The sequence below is a fragment of the Galeopterus variegatus genome, unplaced genomic scaffold, assembly GCF_000696425.1.
Source record: "Galeopterus variegatus unplaced genomic scaffold, G_variegatus-3.0.2 Scaffold6939, whole genome shotgun sequence".
NCBI classification, from domain to species: Eukaryota; Metazoa; Chordata; class Mammalia; order Dermoptera; family Cynocephalidae; genus Galeopterus; species Galeopterus variegatus.
This window is the reverse complement of record NW_007733050.1, coordinates 2,038-16,930: the sequence shown is the minus strand read 5'-3', so window position 1 is coordinate 16,930 and position 14,893 is coordinate 2,038. Positions and strand designations below refer to the sequence as shown.

Sequence of the window (14,893 nt, the reverse complement as noted above, 5' to 3'; positions counted from 1 at the left end):
CAAAAGTGATTCACATTTACAAAACAAATAGTAAATTCTTCACAATGAATTTCTTCTTTTTTTTTTTTTTTCCTTTTTTTGTCTTTTTTCGTGACCAGCAACGGGATCGCAACCCTCGGTGTCGCACCCGTACCGCGACCGGCAACGGGATCGCAACCCTTGGTGTCGCGCCCGCACCGCACTCAACCAGTGAGCAGACTGGTCTCTATATGGGATCCGAACCCTTGGCGGGAGCGCCGCCGTGCTCCCAAGCGCCGCACTCTACCGAGTGCGCCACCGGGCCGGCCCCTTTCACAATGAATTTCAACATCAATGTGTAAATTTAATATTGGCAATAATAATAATAGCTAATATACACAGACCTTAGTATGTATGTGCCAGGCACTACTCTAAGTGTTTTTACATTAATTCATTTAATCTTCTCAACAATCTTATAAGGTAGAAAATATATTATTCCCATATTGCAAATGAGGAAACTGAAGCACAGAGATATTAAAGAACTTGTCAAAGTCATATAGCTAGTGACAGTGCTGGGATTCAAACCCAGGCAGTCTGACTCTAGAGCCTGAGCATTTTAAGCATTACTCTTTATTGCCATTCATTCAAAGACTAGCAAAACTTTTGAACTGATAACCTAGCCTTAAATTTTTTTCATTTAAAAACCTCAGAATACGAAAGATATGCAATTATATAATTATGAAAACAGCCCCCCTGCATCCTTTAAACACACCTGATGGTGCAGTCAAATAAATGTAGTTCAATACAAACCACATATATTTTTGCAAGCCACATATTAAAAATAAAAATTACTTTAAAAATCAATGCATAATATTAGATTCCTGGTATTTACAATCATGTAATTATGTCTAAGTAAGCAGAAACTGTCTTTTCAATTTGTATAAAAATAGCAGTAACTGTCAATTTAAAATGCTTCGTAACTGAATCAGAACTTTCAAAATGATATTTTAAACTGTTAACTTAAACAATAAATTAATTTTCATATCAACCAATGAAGAACAACATATACAATTCCCTGATCACAGAGAGATCCATTCATGTGACTAGGATAATTCTTAGCTGCAACACTCCCGTATTAATGGACTGGTGAAGATCAGTGAATCACCTGACAAGAAGTGTTAACACCACTAACAGTAAAATCCTTCTAAGAATACTAGGGCATTAAAAATATCGGCCAAGGATCTAAGAAGGTACGTATGAGGCACAGCCATCACTGAAAATATAAAATTTAATCGTTTAACTCAAACAAGAACAAAGGTATTAAAAGATCTCCCCATACGAATTAAGGGAAAAAATTAAAATGAAATTTGCAGGGAAAAGTCATTTAAAAATCAATCCGTCAAACACAGTCCTCACAACTGACAAACACTTATCATGCCCACTTATCAGACTCAGTAGAAACAGATTTAAGACACTTCAAGCTAAACGTAATTTCTATTAAATGAGATAGCTGTCTCAAACAAATAACGCTGGATAAATATTTGAAAAAGATATATAAATAATGAACCAGAATATTCTGGGAACATTCTGTAAAGGGGGGCAGGTGAAGCTGGAAAATATTCAGGTATATCACATCAACTTTAGTCATAAAGTGTCTCAAACACTATCACAACTATTTGCCTCTCCTCTCACTTTGATATTTTTCTCTTTTTGGCTTCTCCTTTATACTCTGTCCTATAAGCCACATCTTTTATAGCACCTACTCCAAATAAGATGATATTTTCTCCAATCTCTCACCATTTAAAAATTATGCTATGGGCTTTTTTTGTTTGTTTATTGAAAAAGAATTCTGAGTATGGGTGATTCTGTTACGGAAAAACAGATAAACGTGAACTCATACAAAGCTAGGATGATTATTTTCACCTGAAATTTTATTCCCAATGACCACAAGAGGGCACACTCTCTATTGACAACACAAGTTACACCAAGTATCCAAAATGGTTGCTGTACACAATCTACTCTCCTAAAAATAGATTTATTAATCTTTAACACCAGCACATATTTAACAGAAAAATCATGACAGTAACTATTGATGAGTAGTTTGCCAAAGTCAATATTTACTACAGGCTTGACTTATAAATACAACATATAAAAATGTTTATCAGTCCAGAAGTTTCTGAAGGATAACAGTTTTAAAATTATGGTTCTTTAGAGTCACTAAAAAACCAGACAACTAAAATGACTACTGCTATTTTTGCCTTCTATGTTGCCTAAAATATTTCCTAATATGTAACTTATTTTGGCATATTAAGTTATTTCACAAAAAGAAGGGGGGAAAAGACAAAAAACCTTCAGGAAACTGATTTCTGAGCCTTCCCTCATCAAAATCCATGTTAATTAATGAAAGGTCTTTAAAGCATTATGATTCATCAAGAATCTTGGTCTTCTGGCTAAAATAAATCATATTTCGCTGTCTCTAAATTGACGGGAGTCAAAGTTACAAACTGGAGTAAATCTTAAAATCAATATTATCTCTAATATACTGCAACTGCTATTCTTTTTTCAATTACCTTGAGCAATTTATTATTTTTTTAAATGAGAACAAATTGGATATTATAAAATATTACCATGTACAAAGTTAAAATTCTCTAATTCACTATTAGTAACATAATTTTCATACTTGCTAAGGGCAGAAAACTGAGGATAAATATTTTAAGCATCTAGACTTAGTCTTCTGCCACATCATTGACATGACCACCATTACTCATATGCTTCCAAAGTAATGTTCTGATCAATTGTTTTTGAGTTTAAAACTCTTCAGGAAATACATACCACTACTTTAAAGAAAAAAATCCAAATTGCTTGCAAGAGTATTTAAATTTTTCACGAAATACAGTTCTTTTTATAACAGGTTTATCAAGATAGAATTCACATACCATAAAGTCCACCCTTTTATTGTGTACAATTCAGTGATTTTCAGTATAGTCAGAGTGAAGTAACCACCACTACTATCTAATTTTAGAATATTTTCGTCATCCCCAAAGAAACCCCAAACCCATTAGGAATCACTCCCTATTCCTCCTCTTCTCAGTCTCTGGCCACTACTAATCTACCTTCCAGCTCTATGGATTTGACTATTCTAGAAGTTTCATATAAATGCAGTCAAACAATATGCGGCCCTTTGTTTCTTTCATTTAGCATTTTACAGATTCATCCATGTTGCACATTCATCCATTTATTATTGCTGAATAATATTTCATTGTACGGAAATGCCACATTTTGTTTAGCCATTCGTCGGTTCAAGTATATTTGGATTGTTTCCACTTTTGGCTATTATAAATAATGCTGCTACAAACATTAATGTACAAATTTTTGTGCAGACCTATCTTTCCATTTCTCTTGAGTACATACTTAAGAGTAGAATTGCTGGGTCACATAGTACCTCCATGTTTAACTTTTTGAAGAGCTGCCACACTGTTTTCCAAAGTAGCTGTACCATTTTACATTATCATCAGCAATGAATGAGGGTTCCAATTTCTCCACACCCTTGCCAATATAAACCACTGTTTGTCTTTTTTATTTTAGCCATCCTAGTGGGTATGAAGTGTGGTTTGATTTGCATTTTGCTAATGACTAATGATGATGAGCCATCTTTTCACGTTTATTGGCCTTGAATATCTTTGGATGACTGGCTATTCATAAATTTCTTTGTCCATTTTTAATTCTGTTGTCATTTTATTGTTGACTTGTAAGAGTTCTTTTTATATATTCTGGATATTCCTTACATGATTTGCAAATATTTTCTCCCATTCTGTGGGTTCTATTTTCATTTTCTTGATAGTGTCCTTTAAAGAACAAAAGTTTTATATTTTGATAAAGTACAACTTATCTAATGTAGCTAAGAAACCATTAACCAACCCAAGGTCACAGAGATTTTTCCTAGATTTTCTTCTAATAGTTTTATAGATTTAGCTCTTACATATATAGGTCTGTGATCCACTTTGAGTAAACTTTTGTATGGTGTCAGGTAGGGCTCCAATTTCATTCTTTTGCATGTGGATATAAAGATGTGAAATACAGCATTTTAAGTATAAACCCTTTACTATCTAGTCTCTATCTTTCTACTCATCTCTAATTTGTACTTTATGCTCCAGCCAAACTAAATAATTTGCCATTCCCCAATGCTATCCACAATTTTGCCGCAACTCCCTCCCCTGGCCTAACTCCGAGACATCCTTTGAAGCTCAGCTTAGGTAATCATCACTTTCCACAAGCCTTTTCTTGACCCTAGCCCCACACCTTAGGCTTAGGCTTAGGCATACCCACCCCTGCCCCGTTCCCCCCACCCCCACCCCCTCATAGATCCTAGATAACCTTTCTCAACAGGATTGGGCCTGGTGAGGAAAATCCTGCAGATCTAAAACTGACCTCAGTTTGGAGGGGAAAAACAACTGTTTCAAAGCTGTCCCAGAATTCAGTTTGGTTCAGTGAACCGTTTAGAGGCCATTCAGATAAGAACCAGTTTGGGAAAGGATTTTTCTGAGATGATTTCATGCTGATTGTTGAGTTATCTCCAACTGTCAGAAAGTATTCCTTGAATGTGGGACTGAGGGTAAACAACATGATCAAGAAGCAATCATTAAGAGCCAAAAAATATGCTAGGTATTATATATGGTGAGTTAGAGACAGTAATTATCAATAAAAAATCTGACCATATACTATGTATTGAGCAGCCTGGGGTATTCAAAGCTTACTGTTTGTAGAAGGGGATATGTCCAATGTGAATATGCAGAAAGGCTCTGAAATGAGTGTTAAGAAATGCAGACTTTAGTCATGGTTCTGTCAGTAACAATCAACAGAATCTAAGCAAGTAACTTCCCCTGTGTCCTCCTCCCGATCCCTCTGCCCCCAATTTAAAAACACGAAGGTGAAAGAATATTTCTAAGGTTCCTTCCAACTCTAAAAATCAATGTTTATATCAAATAATTTCAGCCTAAATTAACAGATTCCAAACACTGAACCAGCTGGCTAGTTATATAAAAATCAAACAAGGAGCTTAAATATAAAACAAAACAACAAGAAAACACTTGCACTAATTTTGAATCAACAGATTTAGAATGGGACCCAGGAATCTGTATTTAAAGCTACTGAGGTGCTTTTGATACACAGCCAGGTTTAGAGACTGAGACTAAAGTACTATGCCATTTGAGTTTTACAATATAACTACCAACTTCTAAGTCTGAAAAAGGTGTTACAGATGGCTTCATGAAGGTGATACCATTTATGCAGAGGTTTCAAAGATGGGCTGATTTACAATAGAAAAGGGATGGGGGAAAAGGCACAGGAAGAAAAACACGAGCAAAAGCCTGGGGACAGAAAACATTATTTTGAGTGTACTGGGCAGGCCAAACCTCAGGGTGCCTCCCATACAAGTACTCTGTTTCAGAGGGAGGTGGATAATCCACACTCACTGCTGAAGGAACAGTTTAATGTTTGCTTTCCAACAGCTAATTGGACTAGTATGTGCCCACTGCAAGGACAACCAGTTCACAGGAAGACTGATAGTCAGAGTGACATACGTCGTTGGTATGCCCAGGACACCCCTGGTTTATGTTTACTGTCCCAGCAGAATTAATAGTGCCCATTTTCACTCTCAATCAAAAACGTATTTAATTCAGGGCCGGCCCAGTGGCGCACTGGAGGGTGCGCCGCTTGGGAACGCGGTGGCGCTCCCACCGAGGGTTCGGATCCCATGTGGAGACCGGTTCCCGCTCACTGGCTGAGCGCGGTGCGGGCGCAACACTGAGGGTTACGATCTCGTTGCCGGTCCCCGGTACGGGTGCGACACCGAGGGTTGCAATCCCGTTACCGGTCAGTAAAAAAGACAAAAAAGAAAAAAAAAAAGAGATAGTACAAAAATAAAGACATTTTCTAACAAAAACTAAGGGTTTACCACCAAAAGACATGCAATAACACATTCTTCTGAAGGGTATATTTCAGGATAAAAAAAGACTCAGAAGGAAAGTTGAAAATGCAAGAAGTATGAATCAAATAAACTGGCAATACTGGGTAGAGATAAACAAACACTGATGAACCATATAAAGCAATAATAATAACAATAATAATGTCTAAATTATGCAATTTTTAAAAAGCCAGAACTCACATATTGAACAAAAAGCCACAGAAATGGGAAGGTAGGATTGAAGTTAAATCGCTCTAAAGACCTGGCATTATTTGGAAACTGGGCAGAGCTAGTGAGTAATTTGGGGTCTTAGGTTAGGTATAAATTATTAAAAGCAACTTCTAGAATAATAAAAGTAGCATATAGCAGTGATTCTTAATTGAGGACGCTACTCCCACAAGGTGGAAAGGGTGTGTTTAGAACGTGGAGGCATTTGGGGTTGTCCCAATAACTGGAGATGATAACGGAATTTGGTAGGTAAGAGCCAAGGATTTTAAATGTCCTGTTGTGCCTACAGAGTGTCACACAATGACAGTCCTGGCCAAAATGACAATAGCACTTAATGATGAGAAATACTGTATATACCCACCAAAAAACGGAGTTTAAACTACTCAATACAGAAATTAAGCAACTCAATAAATATCACTCAGAGATTTGCTTTAAATCACAGATTTTAGTCTCCATACCACACAGACAGATTCTGAATCAGCAGATCTGAGGTGAGCCCCAGGAACCTATGATTTTAATATCACCCAGGTGATTCCAATTCAGTCAGTAGTCCATCAATCACACTTTAAGAAACAATGTAGTCTAGTGAGAGTGATATGGCAGAAGAATGGGGTTTAAAAATCTCCCATTGGGGGGGGGGGGGGGCCTTGGGGGGGGGGGGAGGCTCTGGAGGAAGAGATGCCCAGGGCTGAGGAGAAATCCTGCAGCAGGAAGTAGGTGGTGGTAGAAGTTCAGATGTACCTATCATTAAGCGTCCCCAAATCAGAACTGCAGATTAGAAGGGAAAGCACTTTTGTAAGATTAATAACAATATAAGCAGAACAGTGCTTTCTCATTACTTTGCTTTTTCTTTTAAATATTGGAAATGAAAATACAATAAAATGGTTCAAGACACCATCAATAAAATAACTCAATCCACAACCTATAAATAAATCACCTATAAACAGATGGTGGGAAAGTCTGTCTTAAGAAATCCTGCCTGTACTCTGACCCACATTCCTTGAGTAAGAACCTTTATTCAACAATTCCTGACATCTGGGATTTGACTGCCCTGGAGCAGCAGAATACTATTTCTGAAAGATGTTAAATACATTATGGGGGAAAAAAAGAGTTCCTTGGTTAAGTATTGAAAACAATACATATTACATTTTTTTTCCTCAAGATTAACTATGCACAACAGCACATTAAAAGATTTTGAAGGTTCTGCGGTAAAGAAAACTGTTTACTTTTGTTTGACTCTACATCTCCCACCATTATTTGACTAAGGAACCCTCAAATTATTAGGAAATTTAGGTTTTAGAAAAATACACTCACTTAAGTAAATGCTGTTTATTCACTGCTATATCCTGGGCAACTTAACAGTGCCTGGAACACAACAGGCAGTCACGAAATGTTTTCTGAATTAAAAGTTATGTGCTGGTAAATGTTTAAAAAGCAGCTTGGGAGAATGAGGGCAGAGCAAGCCTTGATTTATCGTGTTTTAGTGGTGTAAACATTCCAACCAAGGTAGATCACAAGCTACAAACCTGGCATCTCTGAACACGGAGTTGGGAAGAGATGTACTCAATCTCACTAGTACAAAAAGGCTCAGGACATCACTGATGAAAATGCTAAAATGTAGATTATTTAATGCAAATACAGAATAACAACTCACTAACCAGTATCTCTAGGAAATGAAGACTGAGTTTTCCAGATAATGGGATAAATGTGATGGAAATGCATATTTTTTAATTCAAAAAAGAAATACGTATATTTATTAAATGTGTGGTACAAAATTGAACACTTTCTGTTAACTCAATATTGCCAATTACATAAATTATCTATAAACTGTCATAAAGTGAAGCTCTTAAAGTCTACTGAGGTATTTGCCCATATACTAAATCATAGTTTTTTTAAACTTGGGGCCCAAGGCTGGGCTTCAGTGAGCCCCCAAATCCCCTGACTGAATACAAATTGATATACCTTTACACATCTTTCTGAGAAGAAAGTCTACAGCTTCCATCAGACACCTCAAAGGTGTCACAACTCAAAGGTTAAGAACCACTTCTCCAAATAAATCAGGGCTGTTCTGCTTATTTAATTAGAAGGATTTTGGTTTTCTCCCTCTCTCTCTCATCAGGTTGTCAGTGGTTATTTCTTCCTGTCACTGTGATGCTTAGAGCTATCCCCACCTCCTAATTTGTTCTGGGTTGGAGAAACCCATAAGTGAGCTTGTTAGAAAATGTGTTTTGATCAAATCACTGAGGGCTCCTGTCACTGTGATGCTTAGAGCTATCCCCACCTCCTAATTTGTTCTGGGTTGGAGAAACCGATAAGTGAGCTTGTTAGAAAATGTGTTTTGATCAAATCACTGAGGGTTTCACCTATAAATATAGTGAATAAAAAACCTGTGAAAACTGGTGGCAAATATGTAAAATAAACTGAATATTTATTTACGCAGATAATTGGTTGTCTAGATTAAATCTTTGTCTCTTTAGAAGCCTTTTTATTTAGGGTAATTTCTATCTTACAAAGGAATATATCTTTCAAATGTTATCAACCATAAAATTAAGCTCCTATCCATTTCAGAATCCCATTTTTGCCTGTAGTAATAACAATATATCCATTAAAAAATATATATGTAACAGCAAACTTAATTTTTTTATTTAAAATCACTTATGTTTAGTCCTGGGGTAAGTGAACAAATTATTGGAATATGGGCCTACATTTGAGGACTGGATATGTATCTTTCATTAAAATCAGTAAAATCAGGAGAACATATACATGCTTTTTCATGGCAAAATTCCAAAAGTATAAGTTAAATATATTTATAAAACAGACAAACTCAGCTTCACCAAGTCTTTGAATGTTACTCTTACAAAGCACTCCTAGCAACACGAGAAACATTTTTTATCATACGTTGTAAAATTTTTCTATTATTCTTCCTTTCACTAAAAATTTGCCTATTAGAAAGACAATGACCAATATAAATACCACTTTTTCGTCTTTCTCCTCTGTTCCCAACACTCTTCAACAGCATCTCACTTGCTTCTGTTACTGCTGGGCTTCTACTTCAATTACATTATAGTAATCTCAGGGGATAAACTGAAGGAGAGGCCAAGGAAAAGGGGACAACTTCTAAAGACATACTGTACTAGAACAGACTTGAAATGAGGACAGCACGAACAAACGTAATTCAATGAGAATGGAGAGAAATGGCTAAAATTCTACTTTATTCCAGGTTTTCCAGGTTGTGGTTCTCCAGGGCAAAAATCAACAAGAGCCACATTATATTTGCTGAAGTAATTATTTTCAGGAATAAATAGCTATGCTTTCTGTTGCAATTTCAATCCAGAGGAATTTAGAACAGTCCTCAAAGGAAACGCCATAATGGAGCAGGGACATTCCTTTCCAAAAAGCTGGACCTGAGCTCACCAGGCTGCCAAGTATCAAGACATCATATTATCGAATAAGTTATGAAAGAGTTCGGCCAGATGGACAGGAAAAAGAAATGTAACAGCAGATTATGGAAAAAGAAACAGAACCAGTTCAGGGAAAAAGATAGGGAGAAGGTGGTTATGAGTCCAAAGACAAGATTAAATAGAGACAGGCATGGCAGCAGCCAGAGACCCAGATCTTTAACAGCAACCTAAAGTGATCTCACTGGTGCTAACGAGTATTATTTTCAAGTACCACACTTTGGTGCAACAGCTTGTGGTTTCCCAGGATAATCTCAGATGTCTTTAAGGATTGAAGTAAGGAATTAGAGAAAGTTTCTATTACCCTTGAACAGTGCTACATCTTCCTCCCAAAGTTTCTTGAGTCTAGCCTGCAAAGGGACTTTCCTGTGGGTGGGATGGAATTTGAATCCATTAAACTCTAACTATTCTCCCAGAAATAGAAAACTCACAATATAAATATCTATGAAATCACAATTCTAGTCTCCTTTAAAAACCTATTTTTCACATTATAAAAAGTGAACATCTCACAGAAAATAACAAATAAAAGTACACAAATTAAAAAGAAAAAGATTCTCCCCTTAATTTTTATTTGTTTGTCCGTTAATCCCAAGGGAAAAATAGAATCCCTTTAGAAACCCTTATTCCATTAAAATAAATAGGCAGGCAAGATGGTACACATGCAAACATTAATACATACAAAGGCAATATAGCATAGTGGCTATGAGTATGTACTATGAGTTTGAATCTCGGCTCCATCATTTATTATGCATACATACATCATACATTTATTAGCTGTATGACACTGGGCAAGTTCCTTAACCTCCATGGGCCAGTTTCCTCACCTGTAAATTGGAGATAATAAATGAGGTAAATTACCCCATAGGGTTGTTGTGAGGATTAAATTTGTCAGTACGTACAGAGTATAGAACAGTTCATGCAGGCAGACACTAAGTGTTCAATAAGTATCAACTATTATATTATTAATCATACCCAGACATAAATGCATAAAATTGCATTTTAAATTAGCAAGGAAGGTAATATTTATTGTCTTTATTGCAATGTTCTATGTTTCCTACATATAAGATAGGCAAATATTTTCATAATCAGAAAAAAATTTATTTAAAAGCTTTAACTATTTTAATGTGTATCTAAGACCAAGGACACAGGGTGGGATTTTTGTACTTTTTGTTTTCCACTGTCTTAACTTAGTAAAGTGACTCAAAATCTGCATAAACTGGGAAAATGTTAAAAAACCTACATGAGTCTGCTTAAAATGTACTATAGTAGGTATATTCAGAAAAACCAGTAATTCCAATTTCTATAAAAACACATTTAAAATTAAGTAGGAACTTCATTGTTAAATGTCTCATAAGATGAACACATATAAAGCAAATAACAATTTGATAAAGTAAAACGCCATCCTCTTAAAATATCTGATATAGAAATATAAACTTACATGAAACAGTTATCCAAGAGTAGAGGTTGATATAGTCAGTCATACCAGTTAATTCAGAACAGCTCTTATTTTGGCACAGTATATTCCAATACATCATTTAAGGACTTAGCTGAAAGGTTAGGGACAAGGGTGGCAAAGTAAGTAAGTATATCTCAAATTGTGCATGACAGAAATACAGTATCGTAATGATTATCCAATAATATCTTAGTTTTTAGGAGAACCGACTTCCTGCAAATCAGAGCAAATCAAATAAAACAGCTCCAAAAGCATGGTTTAAAAAAAAAGTCTGTTTGGCATTTGTGAAGTATACTCTAAGCAGCCAGTAACAACGAAAGGGTTGACAATTAAGAAACCTAAGATCATAACCTGATGTACTATGAATTGCCTGCATCCATTCTGATTTGTTAGTGAGATCTACAAAAGGTTAGCTGCTCCACACAAAAGCTGAAAACCAGAGGCAAACAAGCAAACAGAGTTGGTATACTGGTAGGAGAAAGGTTGGGAGGGTAAGCAGCTAAAAAAGAACAGAGAGTGGAAAACAGCAAAGGTAAGAGGCAGTGACAGCCAGTGATGAAAGTCTTAGGAAATAAGTGTGAGAAGGTAGCATGGTCAAAACCTTGCTAGATGATGATGGAGCATCTAAGCCTGCAAAGTCATATGTTCAAAAACAGCCAGAGTTAAGGGCATGACATCCCATTACACAAACTGCAAATTTCCTCTAGAAGGCAAAGAGCCTTCTAAAATACATGTTGATGTGAAAATGTATGAGATTAACCAAGGAACATTATCCAAAGAATAATGAGGAGGATAAATTGCTGCAGGTATCAAAACATACTATAAAGACACAATAATTAGAAAATTTTGTTTCTGACACAAGAATAGACAAATAGATCAATGGGGAAAAAATAAACTCCAAATTTAGAATATGATAAAGGCAGCAATTTAAATCAGTGGTGAAGACACTTTTAGAACAACTGGCTATTCATTTGGTGGCAGGGAGGGGGGAGGTTGGACTCCTATCTCATGCTACACACAAAAATAAATTGTTTTAAGACTTTAATGTAAAAAGCAAAATTACTAAACTATTAGAAGAAAATATGGTGCATTTTGATATCAAGAAGTGAAGGCCTACAAATATAACATGAACTCAGTAGTCAGCAAAAACTGCAACATAAAAATTAAGGATTCTACATGGCAAAATAAATAAGTAGAAAATGGACAGAGGATGACACTAAATAGTAATTTATAGAAGAAATACAAATAATTTAAAATAATAAAATACTTTTTGCATATCAGTTTGGCAAAATTCATATGAATTAGTGACATGAATGAATGGGAAAAATATGAGGAAAATGGACATCTTCATATATTTATGATGGGGTATAAATTAGAACAATAAATTTTAAAGGATCAATTTTTAGTATCATCATTTTTAAAACATATACCCTTTGACCCAGTAAGTTCACTTCTAACAATCTGTTCTATTCTAAAAAATGTACAAATATATGTGAATATAAATGTTTGCTGAAATAATATTTACAATAAAACTAGAAACAAGGGCCGACCCCGTGGCTCACTTGGGAGAGTGTGGCACTGGAAGCGCAGCGGTGCTCCCGCCGTGGGTTCGTATATCTGAACCTATATAGGGATGGCTGGTGCGCTCACTAGCTGAGTGCGGTGCAGACGACACCAAGCCAAGGGTTGCAATCCCCTTACCGGTCACAAAAAACAAAAAAAAAAAAAAAACTAGAAACAAACTAAATGTCCAATATTAGGAAAACAAATAAAATTATGGTACACTGATACTAAGAAATACCATATAAAGTAGAGCCTTATGTACTGACATAATGAGATTTCTGTAACATGGTATTGAATTAGAAGAGCAAGTTGTAAATAATATAGTATTAAAAATAACAAAATGTATGAGTATGTAGCATACACGCAGACATACATACCTATATAAAGTTCACATATGTATAAAAATGCTCTAAAAGGATACATACAGTAACCAGTGGTTAGATAGGAGTAATGGGGAAGTGGGAGGTGGAAGGGACTCTTACATTCTTTTAGTGTTTTAATTTTTAAAAAACACGCATTATTAGGAACTAAAAAGGCAAAAATGTAAATTGTGCTACTAACTTTAAAAAGTAAAACAATCTATATATGACATAAAAAATTGTACACAAGAAACTGATGTTTTATTTGTAATTCAAGTTAAATTATTCAAAATATTGGCAGATTCTGAATCTCTGAAAGTTTTAAGCAGTGCTATGTTACACACACAGCAAAATAAAAGCACACAGATTTTAGTTTTATGGTTTTCTATGAAAACATAAGAGAATATCCCTAAGAGTTCTAATTGAAAAGGAGTAAGATTTATATGAGGAAATGCAACTTTGCTAAACCACATGTATTTTCTCTTTAGTAACTCTGGCATTTCAAAGTAAGCATATTTAAAGATTAAATATTTTAGCAAACAGTAACTCATGAGATTGACAGAAGAATTATGTGACTTTGTCAGAGCACCTATTTCAGATCATGGCCTATCTCTTCAACAATTTTACAATGCCAATAGCAGGCTCTTTCAGTGATTTTTGCCAATTTTCACTCTAGCAAAAAGTCCTAGTGTGAAGCAGATAAAAATCAGCAATCTCTTTATGTGTGTTAATATTTAGAGGGCTCAAAAAATATAACTTTTGGTGATTACGATATCATGCAACCTTCAAAAAGTATATTTGCTAATTTCCTAGAACAAACTAATAATGCTTAAACAAGGACTTTTTTGGTAAGTTTAATAAAATATTAATTCATAACCAATGTGAAAATATTTTGCCCCTGAGTCAACGTACTAACCAAGTACTGTTCAGAATATGATAATGATGGTGATGATAATGACGATATCATACCTGCAATAATTACAAAAGAAGTGCATCTTTGCAAATACTTACTATATGTCAGGCACTGTACCAGAAACTGTAGGTGTAGTATCTCATTTATTCCACAATGACCCTATAAGGTAAGCATTATTATTATATCTATTTTTACAGATGAAGTAACTGGCTCTCAGAAATATTAACAAATTTGGATCCGACTCGCCATGCCGACTGTCAGCGTGAAGCGAGATCTGCTTTTCCAAGCCCTAGGCTGGACCTACACTGACGAAGAATTTGATGAACTTTGTTTTGAATTTGGTCTGGAACTTGATGAAATTACTTCTGAGAAAGAAATAATAAGTAAGGAACAAGGCTTTTAAGATGGCAACGTGTCTGGAGCGGCCGTGCCAGGAGACAGCGCGACTCTGAGAAGTGTGCGCTGTGATACCAGAATACTAATTCCATTTCCAAGAGCAACAAAAAACGAATAAATTCAAACCCTAAAGGCTAGAAGGGAATGGGATGATATATTCAAAATACTAAAAGACAAAGATTGCCAGCCAAGAATACTCTACCCTGCAAGGCTGTCCTTCCGAAATGAAGGGCAAATAGTATATTTCTCAGACAAACAAAAACTGCGGGAGTTCATCACCACACGACCACCCTTACAAGTAATTCTCAAGGGAGTACAGGGATTGGATCCTGGAAGATAACTACCACTGCCATAACAATCCAAGTAAAATAAAAACCCACTACTATAAAAAAAATGACAATCATGAAAAGAAAACAAACGAACAAAATCATTAGCGGCAACCTCAGGAACCAACAAAAACAGACAACAAAGAGCAAAACAGAAAGCAAGGAACAAATGACACCTAAGACAATCAAAAAATAATAAAATGCTAGGAATAAATCAACACCTCTCAATAACAACTCTTAATGTAAATTAAGAGTTTAAATTTAACAACTCTTAATG

At 35.5% G+C, this 14,893-nt stretch overlaps 1 protein-coding gene across 1 annotated transcript in view; it reads right to left on the bottom strand.

Moving 5' to 3' along the window:
- The window catches only part of LOC103606904 (mitogen-activated protein kinase kinase kinase kinase 3-like), a 113,314-nt gene extending 99,171 nt beyond the window's left edge, over positions 1-14,143 (bottom strand). The window contains exons 1-2 of the mRNA XM_008591462.1: positions 14,137-14,143; positions 13,898-13,950 (exon numbers count right to left, since the gene is read on the bottom strand). Of these exons, the coding sequence (XP_008589684.1) occupies positions 13,898-13,950; positions 14,137-14,143 (60 nt within the window). The remainder of the gene's footprint in view (positions 1-13,897; positions 13,951-14,136) is intronic.
- Between the last annotated feature and the right edge of the window lie 750 nt (positions 14,144-14,893).